The 24,702-nt window shown below is 43.1% G+C and overlaps 1 protein-coding gene across 2 annotated transcripts in view; it reads left to right on the top strand.

The window, feature by feature from the left end:
- ZDHHC13 (zinc finger DHHC-type palmitoyltransferase 13) overlaps positions 1-15,505 on the top strand; it is a 52,328-nt gene extending 36,823 nt beyond the window's left edge. For both annotated transcript variants that reach the window (XM_062196393.1, XM_062196392.1), the window contains exons 11-17: positions 730-852; positions 1,705-1,767; positions 2,444-2,537; positions 4,119-4,202; positions 9,048-9,205; positions 12,117-12,214; positions 14,965-15,505. In XM_062196393.1, the coding sequence (XP_062052377.1) occupies positions 730-852; positions 1,705-1,767; positions 2,444-2,537; positions 4,119-4,202; positions 9,048-9,205; positions 12,117-12,214; positions 14,965-15,103 (759 nt within the window). In that variant the 3' untranslated portion in view covers positions 15,104-15,505. The remainder of the gene's footprint in view (positions 1-729; positions 853-1,704; positions 1,768-2,443; positions 2,538-4,118; positions 4,203-9,047; positions 9,206-12,116; positions 12,215-14,964) is intronic.
- The last annotated feature ends 9,197 nt before the right edge of the window (positions 15,506-24,702 follow it).

The raw sequence follows: 24,702 nt of genomic DNA, 5'->3' as shown, positions 1-24,702 counted from the left end.
TGACTACTGCTTCATTGACATACGACTGCACATTCACTTTCCCTTCTCTGGCAAACAAATTTACTCTTTGTATAGAGTTGAAAGCATTAAAAACTTGAAAAACATTTCAAAGCAAGTGGTGTTTGTCCTGAAAACACTTTTTATTTTAATCTGTCCATAATGTCTACCCTTCCCAAATAGGATGTGGTGTGTAATCATTTTTCAAGGAGAGTAGTTTCTTTTGTTTCTGAATTAACTCATCCTAATAAATTACAAGGATTAGTTACTAAAATTTGCAGTAGGAAATTTTAATAAGCATTTATCTGGTAGATAAGGAAATATTTTTAGTTGGAATCTTTGTCCCAAAGAGTTTGTTGTTTTGAATGATGTTAGAATAACCAGAGAATCTTTTTCTAGAGGTACACAGGGGAGGCAGCCATTATACCAGAAGGGATAAATTTATTTGGATCTTGATTGCATTCCAGTCTTCAGGATGTTCCTCATAAATTGCGATTATTCCTATCAATATTTAATGTGAGTTTCAACTAATGAGGAAACATTAATTATTAGCCAACTAGGAGCAAATTCCTGTAGGATTACAGCATTGGATAGGGCTGGCTTTGGGGGTGGAGATGTGTGTTTATTAGGGAAGTGAGGATACAATGATTCTGAGGCACCAGAATTCTGTGTGTATCATAATTATGCTCCTCTTAATGAAGCTAAATATATTCCTTAACTGGGCTTTAACATTTAGCAGGCTCCCCTTTCTATTTCACTTTCATTTTCAGCATTTTAGCCTTTCTCTACTTCTTCTACAAGACTTGGGCAACTGATCCAGGTTTCACTAAGACTTCTGAAGAAGAAAGGAAAGTGGTGAGTTTTCTCTGTATTGTTACTGATATCACTGTTAAAAAAATACAAGAGCATGTAGATTCAGAAAGTCACAGCTACGTTGGTTTTGTCAATGTCTGGTACCTAATGGACACGGCACAAACATGGAGTGATTAAATCAGCAGAATGGTAGCTCTCCACTGTTAGACTTTTTTGGTTTGTGTGTGTGAAAAATGTGATTTCTGTTAATGGACATGATCACCTATAGTTTACAGTCTTAAAAAAAAAAAAAGGGTCATTTTTGTATAATGGTCAGTTAGCTTAAGTTTTCTCCCTTGGAGTATAACTAGCCAGGGCCAGGGGGTATCTTCCTCCCTGTTCACTGAGCTGCCCCTTTTCTTTCTCAAATGTGAATCTGCCAGATGATGTGGCACGTATTCCAGTGCTCATGAATGTTCAGAAGTGTGTGTGTGTGTGTGTGTGTGTGTGGTGGAGGGTGGGCCGTCATCGTCGTCTTTGTTGCCCAAAGACAGTGTTCCCAAAAGACTCAGGCACTGGTCTTGTGGCCCTCGGTTCTGATGTATACTGGTGGTTTTAATTTCCCTTTATTGTGTGTGTGTATGTGTGTATTTATTTTTCTCTAGCAGATTATATCTGGTAGGTGTTTGCCATTCATGGGGGTGGGGCAGCAGTGATTTTTATGCATTTTAATTTGTTGGTTATTGGTTGAAAATGCAGCCTCGCAGAGTCACGTTATTTCTGGTACAGAGTGACTCAGTGGCAGATATTCCAAATTGCTTTCTTGGTTACTTGAGTTTGGAACGAGAGCTGTGAGAAATAGCCATGCATAATACAATCTCTAATAAAATACAATAATAATTTGGTGTCTTTCAGAATATCATCACCCTTGCAGAAACTGGCTGTCTGGACTTCAGAACATTTTGTACATCCTGCCTTGTGAGTCTTTTCTATATTCTCCCGTGGTAAAGCCAAATTCTTGGTGATATGGCTCGTGTAAGCATGTGTCAAATCTTCATGATGTGTATTCATACAACCTTGTTTTTACCCAGTTCTAATTTTGCATTACTGTCGGAGCAATATTTTCTGCCTTGAATATATGGGAAAATACTATTTATAATCTTCTGAAGTTGCTTATGGTTAAATATCTTTGTGAGTTACCGACAGTATTCTCTGTTTGCTTTGCTCTGTCATGCAGCAATTAGAACTGACTTCAAGTCAGAGACTCGTAGTGACCCAGGAAACCACGCAGTGAAACCACTTGTTTTGCAGTTGAGAAATTAAAGCCTTAGAGGGAGGAAGGGGATTCCCCCAGATGACTGGCAGAGCCATAAATACAACTCAGGTTCCTCTTCCTTTCGCTCATTCTTCTTTACCATCTGCCTCATTTCCTCGTAGCCATTGTGGCTCTGCTCTGGAATTCAGATCTCCTTTAATGATCTAATCAGAGTAGACATCTGGAAATAAATATTAATAAGGCATTCTAGAGCTTCTAGGTGAATTGATGGTCTATTTAGGGTTATTTGCGCCAATGTCATTATGACTTAGGATTAAAATTTTGCTTGTAATTTGAGACACTGGTTTTTACATAGGCTTCTCTTAATTGCCTATTTAGATAAGGAAGCCATTAAGGTCACTCCACTGCCATGTGTGCAACTCCTGTGTGGCTCGATACGATCAACACTGCCTGTGGACTGGCCGATGCATAGGTGAGACTTTTCAATTAAGCCAGGGAAGGTAAGCATATGTTTAGCTATGTGTGCGACTCAGAGGAAGTGGAAGGTCATCCAAGGGCTCCGTTTACAGCTCTTCCTTCTCTGAGACTGGTCTCTGGTATAAGACTTTTGGAAAACTGGTTGTTGAAGTTGACAGGGACAGTTATCACTTATACAGTACTTTAGAGTTTTTAAAACACTTTCACATCCAGCTTCTAATTTGATCATCAGAACACATATGTGAGGTTGGTATTATCTCCATTTTAGTGCTGAAACAGTATAGGAGGTAAAATTATTTGCTTGAGGTCGCTTTAGTAGTATGTCTTCCACTCCAAATGACATGCTCTTCCCACTTGCCTTCCTCAAGGCTCACACAGGAGCTAGAACCAGAGATGTCAGAAATGGAGGGATTGCCTCTACAGCAGGAATATTCCTTTTCCTGATGTGCAGCGCTGGGTTTCCTCCTGGCCATCACAGTAAAGCCGGGGGTCTTTTTTGAGGGCCTGTGGTTGTGGGTCTTGACGAGAGGATATGCTTTTGTAATGACAGTGACCTGCAGGCTGCCTCCACCCACTCAGGTTTCCTTGGTGCATTTTGATATTCTCTCCTGTTCCTAGAGAATAGGTGACTCGATGATTCCGGGAGACCTAAGATTTATGGACTCCATCCCAGTGTAAAAGTTACATGATTGACATTATGCCAGAAAGCACTGATTGGCACTAGGAAAATGATAGCAGTAAGCCTTTCCATTTTTATCACACTGTATTTAACACAGTGTTTTTACTTGCATCATCCTGTGAAATACAAGAGGTTTTATCTCCATACTACAAGTGAGAATGGTGGGTCAGAGAAGTTAGGCCAGTTAACCTAGAGTGACATGACTAGTGACCGGCAAACCCAGGTCTCCTGGCTCCAGAGGCTGTGGCTCTTTCTGCGGGGCTTTGCTGCCCCCAGAGAAGGTGGCACCAAGATCAGTCCCAAGGAGCATTCATGTGTTTAGTGGGAACACTCCCAACTTGCTTCAAGGGGGCAACAGGTGCATCAGAGCAACTTGGTCCCCTGGCGCATTCATCCTTCCTTTGCTTCTGCGTGCCTCTGCAGGCTGCCAGTCGCCCTTCTTTGTTATGTCCAGTCTTGTGCCATGTGTGTATTTCCTGCTCCTTGGGTTTGTTTTTCTGTCCCTCCTCAGACAGTGATGTTCAGAGGTTGTACTTGTATAAATGTGTTACATGGAGGTAAGAAGGAAGCATGGTATAGAGTCTTGCCTGCTGCCTCCCTCCAACAGAATATGGCATTCTAGAGCTGGGTTTGCTTAGTTAACTTTGGTCTGTTAAAAAAAAATGCCTTCGTTTGGTTAAGTAATGAATCAGTATTACTTCAGTTAACATGGGCAATTGCCTGACATACAGAACTGTTTGGTTTGGGTATCATGGCCTTTAAAAGCAAAGCAACAACCTCATTTCTGGTTTACTTTGAAGGCTTTTGATAGCATGGTGGTCTTATGTGGAAGGTCTTATGTGGAAAACCATCATGAGAAAAGAAAGTCTTTTTTCTCTCTCTTTTTTTTTGTTTTAGGTTTTGGCAACCATCACTATTACATATTCTTCTTGTTTTTCCTTTCCATGGTATGTGACTGGATCATATATGGATCTTTTGTCTGTAAGTATACATTTTTATTACTGTAAGCTCATGTACCCACACTCCTCTACCTGTCTGTCCCATTCTGGCTGGGTGACTATAAACCGAACGCCTAATGAAGATGAAGTAGCTGCCTCTAAGAGCCCCTAGCCTCAGGAAGCTGCAGGAAATGCTGCAGGAGGTTAGTTCTCAGCTCTTGGGAAGAGAACCTTGAGGAATCTGAGAAGCAGTTCCAAACAAATTCACTTCAGGCAGGTGCAGCGTCTCCCAGCGAGGAGGAAAAGCCAACTGCTCAAGAACGAAGTAGATGATAAGTAGGGAAAAGGGGAGTGGGTGGTGGAGAGGTTGGGGGTACAGTGGTCACAGGAAACTAAGGATCAAAGCCCTGAAAGCACTTGCAATTTGATTTACTACCAGGTTGAACCTGAGCTGATGGTTAAACTGCAACAACTGAAAGGCTGGAAATTAGTTTTGGGAAAAGAAGTCACTTTCAGTAGCTATTTAAAGATTGGGGAACCAGCGCTGTGGTGTGGTGGGTAAAGCTGCTGCCTGGAGTGCCGGTGTCCCATATGGGCGCCAGTTTGAGTCCTAGCTGCTCCACTTCTGGTACAACTCTCTGCTATGGCCTGGGAAAGCAGTAGAAAATAGCCCAAGTGTTTGGGCCCCTGCACCCACTGTGAGAGACGCGGAGGAAGCTCCTTGCTCCTGGCTTTAGATCAGCGCAGCTCCTGCCATTGCGGCTACTTGGGGAGTGAACCAGCGGACAGAACACCTGCCTCTCTCTCTCTCTCTGCTTCTGCTTCTCTGTAACTCTGCCTTTCAGATAAATAAATAAATCTTTAAAAAAAAAAACAAAAACGCTCGTCTTGGCTGTCTCATACTAGAAATGACAGACGGCTGTTCCAAGGTGATGGTCTGAGAATGAGGGTTTAAATTGAAATATGAAGAATTTTGTGTAGCTATTAAGAATTGTGGCACCAACATCCCATATGGGTGCTGGGTTCTAGTCCCAGTTGCTTCTCTTCCAGTCCAGCTCTCTGCTGTGGCCTGGGAGGGCAGTGGAAGATGGCCCAGGTGCTTGGGCCCCTGCACCCGAATGAGAGACCAGGAGGAAGCACCTGGCTCCTGGCTTCGGATCAGCGTAGTGCCGGCCGTAGCGGCCATTTGGGGAGTGAACCAACAGAAGGAAGACCTTTCTCTCTCTCTCTCTCTCTCTCTCTCTCTCACTCACTGTCTATAGCTCTACCTGTCAAAAAAAAAAAAAAGTGTGACTATACTTTTCAGACCTTGAAGAAAGTTCCCTAATTGGAAAAGCTTATAGGACTTGTAATTTCCTTCTTTATTTGGACTATAACTGCTTGTTAGTTATTTATGTTGATGGCTTTGGCTCTAAGTCACTTCTAACCTGCTTAGAAAAGTTTTTTTTTTTTTTCCTACTTACTTTTTTTTTTCTTTAAACACCCCTACCAGTGTTTGTCTATCTGTCTCTGTCTCTTTCCCCCTGATCCCGACTTTCCTTAGTTTAAATTTTGTTTCAGGATAGTTTATTTAGTCTAGTGGTTGAGCTACCACTTGAGACACCTGCACCCCACATCAGAACTGGGCTCCATACCCAGTTCTAGCTCCTGACTCCAGCTACCTGCTAGTGTGCACCGTGGGAGGCAGCAGGTAATGTCTCCAGTACTTGGATCCCTGCCACCCCTGTGGGAGAGCTAGATTGAGTTCCTGGACTCCTGATTTCAGCCAGGCCTAGCCCTTGACCATTGCATGTGGAGAGAGAACAAGTGCATGGGGGAGCACATGCCTGCTCGCTTGCTCGCTGACTCTCTCTCCTTAGTTGTTGGAAAATAATTTCTTTCTTTGCTTGCCCTCCAGCCTCTCAGTTTCCCTTCCTATAAGCAGTTTTGTTTTATTTTGGGTTTCATATTTAGAGATCGTTTATTAGCTCCTGTGTAGAATGGGTTTTTTGAGCTGCCTTGGGCACGGTGAGGCCTCAGTTACCTTGCCAGACCTTTTCCCACCTGACCCCTTGGGTGTATCTGAGAACTGGGGACTGCTTTTGTAGCTAAATCTGTTATCAGAACAAATCAGGTTAATACAAGATTATGATCCCTGAGATCAGTTCTCGTCAGAGGCCACCAGTAACTCTGAGCATTGGAATTTTCAAATTCCATGAGTATGTCTTGTGGTATAAGAAATAAAAGATTTTTTTGACAGTGCTTCTTTCTGGTGAGAGAGCTGCCTTTTTAAGGCCTAACAATAACACATATTCTTGGAAAACCTGTCGGAGTTGGCCCATGGGCCAGCTTTTTTCTTGGAATTGGTCCTCGGGGAAAGGAGCCAGATTTTCCACCACTCTTGTCTCCAGTCTTCTCACTGCTCACTAAAAATAGTCACCTTTGTTTGCTGTCTGTGTCCAGCATACGACTGTATTGATAAGGACAAAAGCGGTTTTCCATCACATTCAGTCTTTCCAAGGTAATTTTTTCTTCATGACACACATTGGTTCTTCCATTCTCTTTGTCTTTTTCCTCTGGCTCTGGACCAGTTTTCTCATTGTGTTTTGTTTCTTAGAAACCTTGCATTGACTTACATCTGTGTAGACTAGTTGAGCATATTTTGTTACTTTTCTTCCATTTATATTCTAACAATAGGAGTAATTCTTTATACTGAATGAGGGCATGGTATCATTTGTCCTTTTTTCACCAACAGGAAACATGAGGTTGTGCCCCCTTTCTCTAATGAGGCCTCACTATTATTCTGTCTCCTTTATTTACCATTAGTGCTGTTATTACTGCTGTAGATCCCGCCTCTTCATGTGGCCCAGTAGCAGCTACTTCTGCCTCTCTGTATAGCCTCCATTCCTGCCACAGGCATGACTCAGGATCAGTGTCCTATTGGTTATAGGGGGAAAGATTTCAGGTCAGTAAGAGGAAGAACTTTGTAACCATCAGAGCTATCTAAAGATGGAAACAACTGATTTGGAACAATATGAATTCCCTTTCATTAGCCATTGACTACCTGATAAGAATATGTTAGCCCAGATCAGAGCGTTATATTGTGTACAAGACAATGTGCATGACCACTTTTAGCCATATCTCTGATATTAACTCTGAAATCAGTACTTGAGTAGAAGGTCATGCTGTGTTATTGAAAAAATTCCCAAAAGAAAGTAGGGGAAATCCATAAGCTAAAATAAAGTAGATATGGTTTCCTGCTCAACTGCTATTTTCTCCACCTGCTATGGGAAATTTTATATATACATATATATGTATATAAATATATAAACATATCAGGTGCGTAGGATGCATCTTTGCTGTCCTAATGGGAGGCTCTAAAGAGAGTATAATTTCCCTTAACTTGTTCCCTGGATTGTTACTCTGAGATGATTGTTCTTAGAGTGCCTCTGGCATATATTCATGAAAAATGGTTGGAAATCAAATGAGACTCAGAAAAAAGAGTAGATTTTTAGTACTAAAAGGGACAGACAGCTGATAGTAAAGTCATCTACTCATTTTTCTCATGTCCTGGAGCCCTTCTGTGCTTCTGAGGGGAATGTCTAAAACTGCTTCTCAGACTGTCAGAAGCCTTTATGAAACTTTATGGTGCAAATCTAGAGAATTCTCATTTCAAATATTCTTCACCCTTTCTGCACAGTCATGGTACCTGCAAAAGTCATTGGATTTACTTCACTTGAAGATCTGGTTCCTTGTTTCTATTGCTTCCTACTTGTGTTTCTCCCTCCTTCTGCTCTGGGATGCATGGGCTTGAGGGTCAATACAATGAGGGAGGAGTGAAGACCTCTCTTTTATTTGGCTCGTAAAAGTTCCTGAAGGAGAAATTGAGCCACGACTGTCTGAATCTTGCTCTGTGTGCTTATCTTTGGCATATCTTTCTGTAGAGTCCCTTCACCTGGCCTTTTTTCCTCTACAGGATTAGTTTTGGTGCCAGTACAGAAGCACCCATGCCCAGCCCTGCATGCTATGTTAGGTTGTATTCTGATGGTATCTTGGTACTTACAGGATATTTTATGACCACAGCAATGAACTCTTCATTTGAGCCTTTTTTTTTTTTTTTTTAATTTTTATTTTTGACAGGCAGAGTGGACAGTGAGAGAGAGAGACAGAGAGAAAGGTCTTCCTTTTGCCGTTGGTTCACCCTCCAATGGCCGCCGCGGTAGCGCGCTGCGGCCGGCGCACCGCGCTGATCCGATGGCAGGAGCCAGGTGTTTATCCTGGTCTCCCATGGGGTGCAGGGCCCAAGGGCTTGGGCCATCCTCCACTGCACTCCCTGGCCACAGCAGAGAGCTGGCCTGGAAGAGGGGCAACCGGGACAGGATCGGTGCCCCGACCGGGACTAGAACCCGGTGTGCCGGCGCCGCTAGGTGGAGGATTAGCCTATTGAGCCGCGGCGCCGGCCCATTTGAGCCTTTAAATAACATATTCAGTCCTGTAATAGACTCCTAACTTGTTATAACATGGAAAATATAGAGAATTTTCTAGGAAAAATATTTTTTAAATATACTCACTCTGAGTTGTCAAGTCCTTGAACAGTTTTGGCTAGGGCATTTTATGCTGAAGATACTGATTTTAATGATGGTTTTATAACATTTTTCTCTTTTATTCCTTCACTGTCAGTTGCTGATAGGGTGTTATCATAGTTGTCAATATCAAGGTACCGTATCTTCATCTTTGGTAGTTGAGGTAGTATATGGTGAATAAATTTCCTAAGCTGAAGTCTGATCTGTGCTATCACGTCTCACCTTCTATTCTCCCCAAATAGAACTGCAGTGATTGGATCTTTCTGGAAAATGGTCACTAATTTATTGCCATTTTAATAATAGGTTCCTCTCTTTTTAATTCACAGATTGGTCAAATCATTGTGCCACAACATTCAGAGAAGATGGACTGTGGACCTACCTCAGTCAGATTGTGGCCTGTTCTCCTTGGGTTGTGTATATCTTCCTGCTAGCAACTTTCCATTTCTCATGGTCAACATTTTTATTAATAAATCAACTCTTTCAGGTATTTATTTCTCTTCTTATAATGCCTTTGAGTAAAACTTCCATTCAGCTGTAGTGAGGTAGAAAGATACAAATTGAAAATCAAAAGACTTCAATTCTAGTTCTACCTCTTTCACTTTTGCTACAGGTAGAGGCATGTAATTTGACCCCTCCTGAATTTGAGCTTCCTTGTTGGTGTACTGTCACAGCATGGTTCAGCAGTTAGGTTAATAAATTGTTGGAGCTGGACCAGAGAGTTATCTAGCGGGACCTCTGTTTTACAGATGGAGGTCTAGGGAGAAGAATTGTTCAAGTTCACCCAGTGAGTGGCAGAATCAAAACTGGAAACTTAGGTCTTCTGACAGTCTTACTCAAGGGCTTTTCCCATCATACAATTAAATTATAGAGTGTGTGAAAGTATGCTGTGAAGTGTACAGCATCATGCAAATATAAGATGATTATTTTCCCTTGGTTTAGGAGTGGGAAGAAATGAAAGATATATCACTAACCAGTGGACATGGTAATTGCATTTTCAGAGAAGGCCATGGCCATTAGAAAGTTGAACCCTCAGGATGATAGTCACTTTCAGCAGTCCGTGAAACTTCTGTCCCTTCCCCACCTCCTTCCTTCCCCCATGGCCTAACCTAATTCTTATTGTTCCTGTGGCCTGCCCACATAGAATAGGCAGCAGGGGGCCAACGCTCTGGCACAGCAGGTTAAAGCCCTGCCCTGAAGCGCCGCCATCCCATATGTGCGCTGGTTCTAGTCCCAGCTGCTCCTCTTCTGATCCAGCTCTCTGCTATGGCCTGGGATAGCAGTGGAAGATGGCCCAAGTCGTTGGGCCCTGCACCCGCGTAGGAGACCCGGAAGAAGCTCCTGGCTCCTGGCTTCGGATCGGCACAGCTCCAGCCGTTGCAGCCATCTGGGGAGTGAACCAGTGGATAGAAGACCTCTCTCTCTGCCTCTACTTCTCTCTGTAACTCTGTCTTTCAAATAAATAAAATAAATCTTTAAAAAAGAAAAAAAATAAAAGCATAGATTACTTTAAAAAAAAGAATAGGCAGCAGTGATCAGTCTGATCCAGGTACTTTCAGAGTAATAATAAGAAGGAAAATTAAAAAATGCTAAGAAAGGGCATTTAATTAGTAATACTGACTGAACCGAGCTTTCTGAACGTTCATCTCAATCTCACCCCTGTGACATCAACAGACTCGGGCAGTGAGAATGGATATTAGCGTCAGTGACTAATTGACATTAATCACTATCATTTATTATAGCTAATATATAATTATATATGGTTTACATGTTCCAAAGTGCTTCCCCATCTATTTCCTCACAAGCATGTAAGGTGTAGACAGTGCCACAACATTTTACTTATTTATGAGGAGAAGCTAAAACTAATAGATGTCAAGTGTTTAGTTGATGGTCATAGACCCAGTAAGAGGTGCAGTTAGAGGGAGAATGTAAGATTTCAAGCATCGGTTCTAATTCTCTCTCTTTTCTACACTATCAGAACAAGTAAAAAGTATAGGAGACTATAATATCTTTAAAGTGTCAAAAGAAAGGTTGATATATATGTGTCTGTACTTTCAAAGGCATAAAAATGGATTAAGTTTCACACAGTATTCAAAAACAAGAACTCAGAGCAATTGTCTTCTTTCTTTTTTAAGATTGATTTATTTATTTGAAAGGCAGAGTTACAGAGAAGCAGAGGCAGAGAGAGAGAGAGGTCTTTCATCCGCTAGTTTACTCCCCAAATTGCTGCAACGTCCAGAGCTGGGTGGATCCAAAGCCAGGAGCCCGGAGCCCCTTCCAGGCCTCCCACTGGGTGCAGGGGCCCAAGGACTTGGGCCATCTTCTGCTGCTTTCCCAGGCCAAAGCAGAGAGCTGGATTGGAAGTGGAGTAGCCTGGACTCAGACTGGCTCCTGATGGGTTGCCAACACTGCAGGTGGCAGCTCTACCTGCTATGCCACAGCACTGGTCCCACACTTGTTTTCTTAATGAACAAAAACATCCACCTTTTTGAAAGCTCTCAAATCCTGGATGCTCTGCTTATGTATGGTTTTAACTGTAGCAAGTCCCGCTGAGACTGTAGACCGCCAGTGATGACCGTGGGTACTATTCCCACACTGACCAAGGTGTCAACCACAGCTCTGCCACACTAAGCTGCGTGGCTTGAAATCAGTTACCTCGCCTCTCTAAGCCTCTTCACTAAATAGTTAAATGTGTTATCTCAAATCCTTAAAACAATATGATGTAGATGGTAAGATGAGCTCTGTTTAATGGAAACGGAACTTGATGAGGATTTTAATGATTGGGAGTTTTAATGTCACCCTCAATCTTACTCTTTCCCCATATTTATGGATTTAAATGATCTGCACTCTAGGTTAACTTTTTTTCCTTTGGTCATTTTCAAAGAGATACTAAGAACTCACAAGTTGAAATAATTGTACTGATTCTGACTAGATTCTTTGATTCATCTAGAGTTTGTTATTAATCTAAATGTGGCCATAAGCCTGTAGCTTGAATAAAGCAGTTATTTCACAACTCTGAGTCAATGCACAGCATTTTCCTGGATGATAATAAAAATCAAATAATAGGAAAGGGAAAAAAATCCTGTTTATAGATTAATATGAGTGGTCTTCAAAAAGTTCATGGAAACACTTACTGTTTTAAAATTATGCATGAATTTCAAAATGTTTTACACCAAGATAAACTTAGGTTTAAATTCCATTTCTCCATGAACTTTCTAAGGTTCCCTGTATATTTTGAAGCTGCTGACTCTTAACCCTCACCATGACCCTTGGTTAGAAGGCTAGGGATACCATCTCTGGGAAGCGCTCAGAGTGTGCCAGTGTTTTGTGATGATACTGCTGAGGGTGGTTAGCCACAATGTGGTATTTTTCATGTGCTTCCCAATCTTCCTTTTCAGATTGCTTTCCTGGGCCTGACTTCCCATGAGAGAATCAGCCTGCTAAAGCAAAGCAGGCATATGAAGCAGCCCTTGTCCCTCAGGAAGACACCGTACAAGTAAGGAGCTCTGTTCTGGCCACTAAGCACAGTGGAAGCCACTAGGTTTCCTGACCTGATCCCGCTGCCAGTGGCCACCGTGTTTTGTTGGGTTCTGTTGAGGTCTGTTGGAATGGACCCCTTCTTCCTTAAGCCTCAGTGAGTGACAGGTGCGTTATAAGATCATGAGCTCCACGGTGGTAAGAATTTGGGCTTCAGTCTGCTGGATTCAGCACAAATAGTAAGTGACTGTGAAGTTTTGCCAACATAGAGAATCTCTCCACTCAAGCCACATGGTCACAAGGTTTTGTGTTACTGGCTTGGAGTCAGCGTGAGATAACTGAGCATGTGGCTGAGAAAGTCAGCCACAAGGCTCTCGGGAGGAAGCGTTAGGTTGTGTGCTTTGCCAGGATTTCCAGCCTGGCTCTCTGTCACCAGCAGTTCTCTCAGCGCTCTCTTTAATGTGCGCACCTGTGGCAAGGAGACGCTAGTTTGTTCAGGTTTGCGATAAGTTCCACCCAGAGAATTGGTTGTGTAAAACCTGTCCTGAGTTGACAGTGAGTGTTTGGAGGAAGGCCGTCACCTTGTGTTCTGGGAGATCAGGCTTTGAAGCTTATCTCCCTGCCACCTCTCAGGGTCTCGGAGGCTGGGAGTGCCGCAGAGGTGACCCGGGGCCCTGGAGGGATTTGAGCACTCACTGCCTATCTCACGAGCAGTCTATTTTAAAGCCGCCTCTTGGTACCAGAGGCAGCTGTTAGGCTGTTAGACAAGGAAGTCAGAGGCTGAGCTGTGACTGCAGTGTGTATCCAGAGAGGAGGAAAGTTGACTTCATTGGGCAGAGAGGACTAGAGCATCAGGGAGTGGTGTAAAGCTTCTGATGGTTATTTCAGACTGAAAGTGAAAATCAAGTCCCATGCTCGGGGGTTTAACCAGAGGAACAAATATTCCTGCACTGAAGTATGGAAGCCTTGACAGAGGTGGGATTGGTAGCTGAGCCTTGTGAGGTGTGGCTGGGGCAACAGTGAAGACAGGAGGAAGGGCACGCCCAGCGCTCAGAGGAGGAGTCTTGAGTGGAGGAACAGAGCCAAGGAAAGGCATGTGTGCTGAGCAGTGGCGGTGTGAGCTCGAGGAAATAGAGGCAGAGCCTCGGAGCCGCGTGGCATCCAGCTTCCAGAACCCTGTGCAGGCCAACCATGGGACTGCTCTGTCCTCCTAAGTGGCTGTTACTCAGTGACCTGCTCCAGCCGGGCCTTGCAGTTCCCAGCATGTCTCCCCACTGCCTCCCTGTCAGCTCCCGTGGCCAGCCCTCCTGCCAGGTAGCTGATTCCTGAGGAGTGCTGGTCCTTGCTGACAGCACAGTTGTGCTCATGCAGAGCGTAATCATGCAGGCAGCAGCGCAGTTGTCCTGCGCAGACGTGTTGTCATTCATCGAGGGGATCGGGTAAAAGGGCATAAGCATGGAAATAAGCACTCCTAGTAACAGGAATAGAGAACAGCACGCCAGGAAGTTGAGGGAGAACAGACGAGCAGAGGACAGTTGCAGTGGGGAAGGCTCCAGTGGGAATGTGAACATTAACTGGGCCTCAGGAACTGGTAGGACTGGAAAGCTGAAGGGGGTTACCTGAGCTGAGGGTGGCCAGTGTGGGTTCCAGGCAGCCACAGGTATGATCATGGGAAAATAGCCCCAGAGTAGCTGGGGCCACGACGTTTGTAAAAATGAGTTTGTGACACTGAAACCTGAGGGGCTTATTGTGCAGGACCTTGAGTACAAAGATAAATTTGGTTTTGAGCTGCTGGCCAGACAAACAAAGGGCTTTGATTGGGAAGTGAGAAGCTGTGAATTTGTCAGGTTTTTCTTTTTCTTTTTCTTTTTTTTTTTTTTTTTTGAACTAGACTGTCTCCAGTATATAAGAAGAATGGAAGGAATTGAGGCAGGAACATTCATTTAGAGAACTATTTAGAAGGGGTGGGTGGGGTGGGGTGAAGGGAACATTCTGTTGATTACAACGGTCTGGCCTATGTGGCCTTTATTTAAAATTAAAGATTTATTTATTTTATTTGAAAGGCAGAGTTAGAGACAGGGATATATATATATATATAGAGAGAGAGAGAGAGAGAGAGAGAGAGACCGACAGACCGACCTATCAACTGCTGGTTCGCTTCCCAGATAGCTGCAACAGCAAGGCTAGACCAGACTGAACCCAGGTGCCAGGAACTCCATCCAGGGGATGTGGGAACATATGGGTGACAAGGGCCCAAGCACTTGGACTGTCTTCTGCTGCCTTCCCAGGTGCATTAAAATGGAAATGGATTGGAAGCAGAACATCTGGACTCGAATCAGTACCCCAGTAAGGGATGCTGGCATGGCAAATCAGCAGCATAGCCCATTGCTCCACAGTGCCAGCCCTGCTAGGTGCCCTTTCAGCCAATCAGAGCCTGAACTTTGGCAGTGAGAATCAAGAGGAAGAAACTAGTTGATGGCAGTGACCATCCAGTGAGTGGGAGGACCCAGAATGAAGTGGTGAAGAAAGCCCAGTTCAGTTGCTGGGCAGAAGCCAAGGCCCTCAGAATAGGGAGTCAGGTCCAAACATGGCACAGGGCTTCAGTTTTGAGGTCTGATAAGCCCGGAACACTCTGATTGATTTCAGCTGTGGATTCCTGCAGGCACTTCAAAGGACACTGCAGAGGACAGAGCCTCAGCGAATGTTCAGGGTTTGAACGAATGTTCATCAGGAGCTGCGAGTAACACCTGTTCTCTTCTTTCTTGGCAGCCTTGGATTCGCACAGAACCTGGCAGATTTCTTTCACTGTGGCTGCTTTGGCCTGGTGAAGCCTTGCACAGTAGATTGGACGTCACAGTACACGATGGTCTTTCACCCGGCCAAAGAGAAAGTTCTTCGCTCAGTCTGAGGAAAAGCAACCCAAAACCGTCACTTTGATCTGTTTTTGTTTATTCTAATGCACTGAAAGTGAAGATTTAGAGTTCCCCCAAACCCAGAGGGAAGCACAGGTGGTTTTTAAAGCCATTTGGGGGAAAAAAAATAAAGGCATTAAACTTGATTTAGAAAGATGAACTGTTCCCAAACAGTCTTGGCAGACATCTCTGAAAGATTTTTATATTTTTCACAAGAAAATACAACTTACCTTTTTTTTGGAGATAATATTCTCTAATATGGATAAAATGAAGTATTTTCATATACTATATTGGCTGTTTCAAAATGGCACTGTTCTTTAAACTTGTAACTTTTGGTAAGTTATTTGTCTTTATCTATAAATATGTAAAGAATATTTAAATAGATGCACCTGTTTGACTTTCACATGTAATAAATTTTTTTTTTGTAGTTGAGTCTCAGTTCCTGACACACATCTCTAGAATCTTAAGATGTCAATAGACTGTAAAGAAACGAATAACACCAATAAGCAAGATTTAATGTCCTTCTTGCCTACTTAGAAAATTGAACATGGGATGTCCTGAAGATTAGTTACTATTTTTATGTAATATCCTCCAAGATCTTAGACTAATGTGATAGTAATTACTAATTTCTCTTGTCCTGGAGGACAAATTCTACTTTTGGCATGGCCTCTTCCTACTGAAAATCCTTTCTTGGGTTTTCATTGTTCTTGGGGTAAAAGCTGAAATTCTCACCATGATCTAAGGGCCAAATGCCCTCTGAACATTTTGTATTCTAAACACACTGACCTTTCACTTCCTGGGGATCCATTCTCCTTTTGCCTATAGTCTTTACAGGCATGGAAACTTAAAGCTTAAAGAAGTTTATATCTGGGGGCTGGCTTTGTGGTACAGTGGGTTAAGTCACTGCCCATGATGTCAGCATCCCATATGAGCACTGGTTCGAGTCTCAGCTGCTCCACTTCTGATTGTGCTCCCTGATAATGTGCCCAGGAAAGCAATGGAAGATGGCCCGAGTGCTTGGGCTCCAGCCACCCACATGAGAGGCTCGGGTAGAGTTCCAAGTTCCTGGTTTCAGCCTGGCCCAGCTCTGGCCATTGTGGCCAGCTGGGTAGTGAACCAGTTGAATAGAAAGTCTCTTTTTCTCCCACCTTCCCTCTTTCTGTACCTTTGCCTTTCAAATATAATAAATCAGTCTTTACAAAGAAGTTTGTATCTTCTCCAAGGTCACAGAAAATCAGTGGAGTTATCATTCTAGAGTCTCAGTCAGCTAGAGTATTGCCCAACACATAGTATTAAAATAAACAATTGAATTCATTTGTTGAGTGAATTAGAAGATTTTTAAACAACACATGATGTGATCACAGTTGTCTCTGAAGACAGATTCTCAATTAGGGGACAGGAGGACTTTTTCCAGCTACATCCTTTCTTTCTCACCAACCCTGTTATAATCCATAGACAATTTGCTTCAGAATCACAGGAGCAGGGAGGGATCTACTTGTTTAAAATTCAAATTCCCCACCTCAGACATTCCAAACCAAAATATTCCATCACTTCTAATTGGTACATAGAGGATGGAGGGGTATCTCACTAATTTTTATATTATTCCAGAAGTATTTACTGAGTACCATGTTACATCTCGCAGGCAGTGTGTCGTCTGATTGGGTTTACTCATCAGGCAGCTTGCTGTCTAGATGGGAAGCTGAAAGAATAAGCTATAAGATACAATAGAAAATGTAAAATGCCATTAGGAAGGGTACAGCTAAAATGCAATTAGAGTTTAGAAGTTGAGGAGAACCTCTATGGTGTGATCAAGGAGTGTTTATGGACAGGGCATTAAAAGGGTCTTTCAGTGATGCTTAGTTTGGGAATAAAGAATTGAAAGTGAAAAACATTCTGTGTAGGGAATGCTGTGATTAAGAGCAATGAGAACGCCTAAAGTGTGTGGAGAACCATGATAGGTTGGGTCCCTAGGATGTATGGAGTGGGGAGCTTGGTTAATAATTAGAAAAGGTGGATGGGGCAGATGATCGGGGCTGTTAAGCTTAATACCTGTAAGACTAAAATGAACAATAAGGAGCTATTCCTTTGCTTCCCTGTTAGTGAAAGAAGATTGTAGTTGGTACCTCCATGTCCTCTCTTCCCATCCTTGTAACTCCATTACACATGGGCTTTCCTCCCCAGGCCTTCCCCTTGTCAAGCAAACCATTGTCCTCCACGGTGCTAAATTCAGCTCACAGTTGCCCACTGCTTCTTCCTTTACGCACTTTCTTCACTTGACCTCTAGGAGACAGTACTCTAATTTCCTCCTCAGATTCCTCCTCAGAGTCTGAGACCTTCCCCATTGTTTTCCCAGGCCTTACTTTGAGATTGGAGGGACCCAGTGCCCACTTCTTGATTATCTTGTTCCTCTGTGACTAACCCCACTTCCTTTTACTGTGATCTCATCCAGTCCCATGAAGGCACATACCACCTCCATGCCAAAACACCCCAGATTTTTAACTTCAATCCAGACTTCTTCCTTCTAAATTCATACGGTATACAAACATAGCCACTTAAATGTCTAATAAAATCTTAAATTTAATAAGCCCCTGTTAAAACTGAGTTTCTCATCTTCACCTCATCCTTTAACGTAGCCCCAGAGAAATAAAGAATTTTTAAAAAATAGATAAAAAATGAAAACGAGAAAATATATATAGATAGATAAGAAAACAGCCCTGTCACTTGGTGGATAATCCATCCTTTCGTTCATTCAGGCTGTAAATTAGGATCTTCTCTAGACAACTCAATTTGTTCCTTTATTTTTTTGTTCCTAAATTAACCAGTTTATTGCAACACAGAAGCAAAACAAACAAAAATCTGTAAAAGGGCATACATGAACATATAGGAAAAAACAATAGGTAAAAGGAAATTACTCAGAGTGTTAGTGACAAACCAAACACAGTGTTAATAGAGGAAATTCTACAACCGCCCTCAAAGATGAACCTCTTCAAGGTTACACATAGATGCATGTGGATCGCCATCAATTCATCAGCAATGAAAGGACTCTGCAACTCCAGCATAGCCTCAGGTGGACAGTGTCTTTTCAGAATGAAAAGAGTGGAGTCACAGATGTGTGGCAATATGAAAGCCCTAGTATCTTTTGGTCCACAACATTGTATTACCTTAGCTTCCAGATGTCAACTGTGGAGGCTAAAGTTCTGGAACTAAACTATCTTTGCACATTGGTACATGGTTGTTGATGTTATCAGTTATCCAGAGTAAGGTGATTACCATCCAGCTGTGTGATTCTGTTACAATTTGTGTTAAAAGGCTCAAAATGGAATTAGTGTCTCTTAGGTGCTCTATTAGTTATCACCAGTTAGGGGTAACGTATAGAATTTGTCCCTTTGAGACTGACTTTGACTTATTTCACTAAGTATGATGCTTTCCAGTTTCTTCCATTTTGTTGCAAATGACTGGACTTAGGTTTTTTTTTTTTTTTTTTTTTACTGCTGTCTAGTATTCCATTGTGTACATATCCCATAATTCCTTTATCCAGTCTTCAGTTGACAGGCATTTGGGTTGATTCCATGTCTTTGCTATTGTGAATTAAGCTGCAATAAACATGGTGGTCCAGATAGTTCTTTTATATGCTGATTTCATTTCCTCTGGGTAGATTCCCAGGAGTGGGATGGCTGGGTCACGTGGTAGGTCTATATTCAGATTTCTGAGGTATTTCCATACTGTCTTTCACAGTGGCTTTACCAGTTTACATTTCCACCAACAGTGGGTTAGGGTACCTTTTTTCCCACACCCTCGCCAGTATTTGTTGTTTGTTGATTTCTGTATGAAAGCCATGCTAACTGGAGTGAGGTGAAACCTCATTGTAGTTTTGATCTGCATTTCTCTGACAGCTAGCAATCCTGAGCATTTTTTTGTGTGTCTGTTGGCCATTTGGATTTCCTCTTTTGAAAAATGTCTGTTTAAGTGCTTTACCCATTTCTTTACTGGGTTGTTTGTTTTGTTGTTGTGGAGCTTCTTGATTTCTTTATATATTCTGGTTATTAATCCTTTCTCAGTTGTATAGTTTGCAAATATTTTTTTCCCATTCTGTCGATTGTCTCTTCACTTTGTTTCTTTTGCAGTGGGAAGGTTCTCAATTTTATGTAATCCAATTTGTCTGTTTTAGGATTGATTGCCTATGCCTCTGGGGTCTTTTCCAGGAATTCTTTTTCTATTCCAATGTCTTGTAGGGTTTCCCCAATGTTCTCTAATAATTTGATCGTATTGGGTCATAGATTTAGGTATTGAGTCCATTTTGAGTGGACTTTAGTGAAAGGTTTGAGGTAAAGGTCTTGCTTCATGCTTCTGTATGTGGAGATCCAGTTTTCCCAGCACTGTTTGTTGAAGAGACTGTCCTTGCTCCAGGGGTTGATTTTAGCTCCTTTGTTGAAGATTACTTGGTTGTAGATATTTGGATTGATTTGGGGTGTTTCTGTTCTGTTCCATTGATCTATCCATCTGTTTCTATACCAGTACCAGGCTGTTTTGATTACAACTGCCCTGTTGTAGGTCTTGAAATCTAGTATAGTGATGTCTCTGGCTTTGGTTTTGTTGTATATGATTGCTTCAGCTACTCGGGGTCTCCTGTGTTTCCATATGAATTTCAACATCATTTTTTCTATATCTGAGAAGAAGGTTTTTGGTATTTTGATTGGTATCGCATTGAATCTGTAAATAGCTTTTGGCAGTAAGGGCATTTTGATATTAAGATGGCCATACCAGCTCTTTTTTGGTTTCTGCTAGTATGGAATATCTTTTTCCATCCTTTCACTTTCCTTCTGTGTGCGTCTTTGTTAGTAAGATGTGTTTCTTGTAGGCAGCAAATAGATGGGTTTTCTTTTTTAATCCATTCAGCCAGTCTGTGTCTTTTAACTGGAGAGTTGAGACTGTTTACATTCAGGGTGACTATTGTTAAGTACTGACTTTGCTCTGCCTTATTTCTGTTAGTATTCCTAATTTCTTTTTTTTTTTTTATTTGACAGGAAGAGCTATAGACAGAGAGACAGAGAGAAAGGTCTTCCTTCCGTTGGTTCACTCCCCAAATGGCTGCCACAGCCAGCACTGCACCGATCCGAAGCCAGGATCCAGGTGCTTCTTCCTGGTCTCCCATGTGGGTGCAGGGGCCCAAGCACTTGGGCCATCCTCCGCTGCCCTCCCGGGCCACAGCAGAGAGCTGGACTGGAAGAGAAGCAACTGGGACTAGAACCCGGTGCCTAAATGGGATGCCGGTGCCACAGGCAGCGGATAAGCAAAGTGAGCCACAGCGCCGGCCCCAGTAGTCCTAATTTTTTATTTTGAGTTTCCTTTGTACTTTTACGGGGTCATTTTCTGCATTCATCTTCTTTTATAGTGATGTTTCTGTCTCCGTGTTTCTATGTGTCGCATATCCCTGAGCATCTTTTGTAGGGCTGGGCAGGTAGTTACAAATTCTTTCAATTTCTGTTTGTTGTGGGAGATTTTTATTTCTTCTTCATTCATAAAGGAGAACTTTGCAGGGTTCAGTATTCTGGGTTGACAGTTTTTTTTCCTCTTAGGACTTGGAATGCATTTCACTATTCTCTTCTTGCCTGTAGGGTTTTTGATGAGAAGTCTGCAGTGAGTCTAATTGGGGCTGCTTTGAATGTGATTTGGCATTTCATTCATGCACATTTTAAGATTTTTTTTTTTTATGTGGAAAGTTTTACTCAATGTGTTGTGGTAATGATCTTTTCTGGTCATGTTATTGGGAGTTCTGTGTATTTCCTGTACTTGGATATTTCTTTCTCCAGATTGGGGAAGTTTTCTGTTATTGTTTCATTAAGAAGGGCTTCTAATCTTTTCTCTTGCCACACCTCCCAGAACTCCTAGGACCCATATGTTGGGTCAGTTGATAGTATCTGTAGATCTCCAACAGTGTTTTTTAGTTTTCTAACTTCTTTTTTTTTCAATCTCACAATAATATTTCGAGAAATTTGACTTCTAGTTCTGATATTCTTTCTTCTCTCTCACCTATTCTGTTGTTAAGGCTTTCCACTGCATTTTTTATTTGATCTATTGAATTCTTCATTTCTAGTATTTCATTATGACTTCTCTTTAATATCTCAATTTCTTGAGATAACTTTTCATTTAAATCATGAGTTTGCTTCTGATTGTTTCTGAGTAATCTGACAATTTTCTGAATTCCGTTTTTGGCATATCCTCGATCTCTTCATCTTCATCTTCTATTATTGAAGTGTTGTAGTGTTCCCTTGAGGGGCTTATAATGTCTTCCTTAATCTTATTTAGGGATTTTCCCTTGTTTTTTTTTTTTTTTTTTTTTTTGGCATTTGAGTTTTTTTCTTTTTTGTCTGGTTGCTCTTCTCTTTGATTTGTGTCTTTGTGATTTAGTGGGATGTCTATAGTTTCAGTGAGTGCCAAGAGGTTGTGCTGGATGTCGCCTGGGTGCTCTGGTCAATATTCTAGGGTGGAGCAGTCATCCGGTGTCAGGTTCCCTTGGGGCTCTGTAGCTTTCCTCTGGTTTTTTGGTTGGAGGAGGTTGTTCACTTCTATTGGTGTGATCCACCCTTTTCCTCACAGTTGTGGGGCACCCTGGTCTTGGTCTCTGGTGTGTTCCGTGTTATATTGCTCTGCTTAATGAACTGCACCTCTAATCTGTGGAGATTTTCTTGTGGTGAGGTTTCCCTCTGTTATGAGCTGCTATGGGTCCACATGTTTCAAGTGGGTGCACAGAGTCCTGCCTACTGGAGTCTGGCTCACTTCTCAATCGTGGTGGAGGCAGGTCTGAGCTTGGGTGCGTGGGCCCCTGCCTACTGGAGTCCGGCTCACTTCTCAATGGTGGATAGGGTGGGCTCGAGCTCTTGCTATTCAGGACCTCTCCTGTTATACAGCTTGTGTGGTGGGGAAGAAATTCTTCTGAAATGCTGTGGTCCTCGTTCCTGGGTGTCGGGTGTGATGAGGTGACCGTTGCTATTGTTGGCCTCCTAAGTCCCCTGCTTAAATGTAAACAAACAAAATGGCTTCTCCCTACTGCTGCAGGTCCTAAAGGGGAATAGGGGAGAGGGAGATGGGCAGGGGAGTGCCCAACCTCTCTAGTTGTTGTCCTATATTTTGTCTTTTTTCCTGCATGGGACTTCAAAAGCAGTTTGCCAAGCTCTCCCTCCCATTGGTGTTTGCAGCTCCATGGACCAGCGATTACCTGTCTCACCTGGCCTGCTGGGGGCTGGCGCCAACCTCCCCAGTCCAAGCCTCTGCCACTTCCCTTTCTTATTTGCTCTTTCAGCATGGACCTGCCCCGTCTCTGTTGTTCTCCTGGGCTCCCCTCCATGAATTTCCCATGGCTCTATCTCCAGCGTGTGTCTTCTCTCCTTTTTAACCATCACTTTTACCCTGCATGACTTGGATCGTCCTGTTGCTATACCGCCATCTTGGGACCTTCACAGTAAACTTTTAGACAACTCTTTCTTTCTCATAATACCACAGATTTCTTTGGCAAGTCCTGTTGACTCTACCTTCAAAATATATCCAGAATTGAATTCTTCTGGCCACCATTATCACTGTAGTTCTAAGTTGTCACCACCTCTTGTCTGGATTGCAGCTGCCACGCTCTCACTTGCTCCCTTTGCTTCCGCTCTGCCTTGCTACAAGGAGCCTGAGTGACCCCTGTAAAGGCACATTGAATCACACCAGTCATCTGCTCAGAAGCCCCCAGCAGCTGCTCATCTCACCAGCAGAAGGGCACGTGCCCTGCAGGATCCGACCGCCCTCCCCTACTCCCCCTTACTGCCAATCCCACAAGTGGCAGGCATGGGGCTGCCTCAGGCCTCTCCCGATCGGCTCCCCGGCCAAAACTGCCCTCCACAGATAGTCACACAGTGAGTGACTTTCCTCCAAGCCTTGTTTCAAATGTCACTTTCCCTGTGAATCCCACTCTGATGACATTTAAGAAATCATAATATCCTTTTCTTGCACTCGTCTTGTATGCTGCTCTATATTTTATTCTGTAACACACACCATTTTCTAACATACTACATGATTGTAGTATATTATGTCTACTGTATACCATTTTTTTCTGCACCTCATTAGAATATAAACTCAATGAGGTATCTTTTGTTTCGTTCTCTGATGTATCCGAAATGTGTATGTTCCAACACGGTGATACTAACACATAGAATGAATTTAGTAACTATTCAGCATCGTCTGTTAAGCGGGCAGTTAATGGGAGGGTTTTTTTTTTTTTTTTTTTTTTTGACAGGCAGAGAGGATAGTGAGAGAGAGAGACAGAGAGAAAGGTCTTCCTTTTTGCCGTTGGTTCACCCTCCAATGGCCGCTGCGGCCGGCGGGTCTTGCTGATCCGAAGCCAGGAGCAAGGTGCTTCTCCCGGTCTCCCATGCGGGTGCAGGGCCCAAGCACTTGGGCCATCCTCCACTGCCTTCCCGGGCCATAGCAGAGAGCTGGCCTGGAAGAGGGGCAACCAGGACAGAATCCGGCGCCCCAACCGGGACTAGAACCCGGTGTGCCGGCGCCACAAGGCGGAGGATTAGCCTGTTAAGCCACGGCGCCGGCCAATGGGAGGGTTTTTAAGCAGGACATGATCAGAGTCGTTTCACAATTCTGCTTCTCAGCTGGGGGACTGCGGACTTTTGAAGCTATAATCTGTCTCTCTAAACCAACCCCTGCCAAGTCAGTATTCTCAAACTGCGGTCAACTGACCATTTACATCAGAATCATGTGGTGTGGGAAGGGTGTCCAGGGCTTATTTGTTCGTTGCTGTGAAAGTTAAAAAGAAATAAAAAAGATGTTTGTGAATCAGTGTTCAATAGGTTGTGGTGGCAGAGACCAGATTCTAGGAACACGCCCTTGATCTGAGGCCTGGATCTACCGATTACAAACTACTGCCATCACCTTGGGGAAATGATTTAACATCCTCATGTGTGCCTGGATTTCCTCACTTATATTAGGTGGCTAATAATACTCTCCAAATGTTATGAAGATTAAATGTGTTAAATATGTGAAGGCTTCCAACCATACTTTGACACAGTAAGTGTTCAAAACATGTTCACTATTCATTTAGAAGTCTAAGGGAAAATAGATTACGGGGTGGGAAATGGTAAATAAGCACACCACATCCACCTTTAATACTCTGTGTCCTGTGTTCTTGGGCTAGGATTCTGCAAGCTACAGTCTCCTGCCATTTTGACCTGCTGTTAAATTCTGCCGGTGGTCTTGAAGGAGGGGGACAAAGATAACTTACTCTATTCTACTTGCTGGCTGTTCCTCTCAGTGTAGCCCTGGCATTGGCCCTGCAGGGAGAATGGGAGTTGGTGTCTAACCTTTCTTCTGCATTCCCCAAACCTGCTTTATCATACCCCTTAGAAGCACCAGCAATAACCAGGCAGAATTCCTACCCTGAGAGCCCGATTCCTGCCATGGGAGACGGACTTTACCTCTAAGCATCTGAATTATGACCACCTCATCTGCTCTCTGCTTCCCCAGCCCCAGGAGGGGAGTGCTTCTTTGCAGCTACTATCACTGTGTTAAACAGTGTGTGTCCCCTGTTCACCGTTTCAAAGATACT

This window comes from Lepus europaeus, chromosome 7 (genome assembly GCF_033115175.1).
Source record: "Lepus europaeus isolate LE1 chromosome 7, mLepTim1.pri, whole genome shotgun sequence".
In the NCBI taxonomy this organism is placed as follows: domain Eukaryota; kingdom Metazoa; phylum Chordata; class Mammalia; order Lagomorpha; family Leporidae; genus Lepus; species Lepus europaeus.
This window is presented reverse-complemented; position numbering and strand designations above follow the sequence as displayed.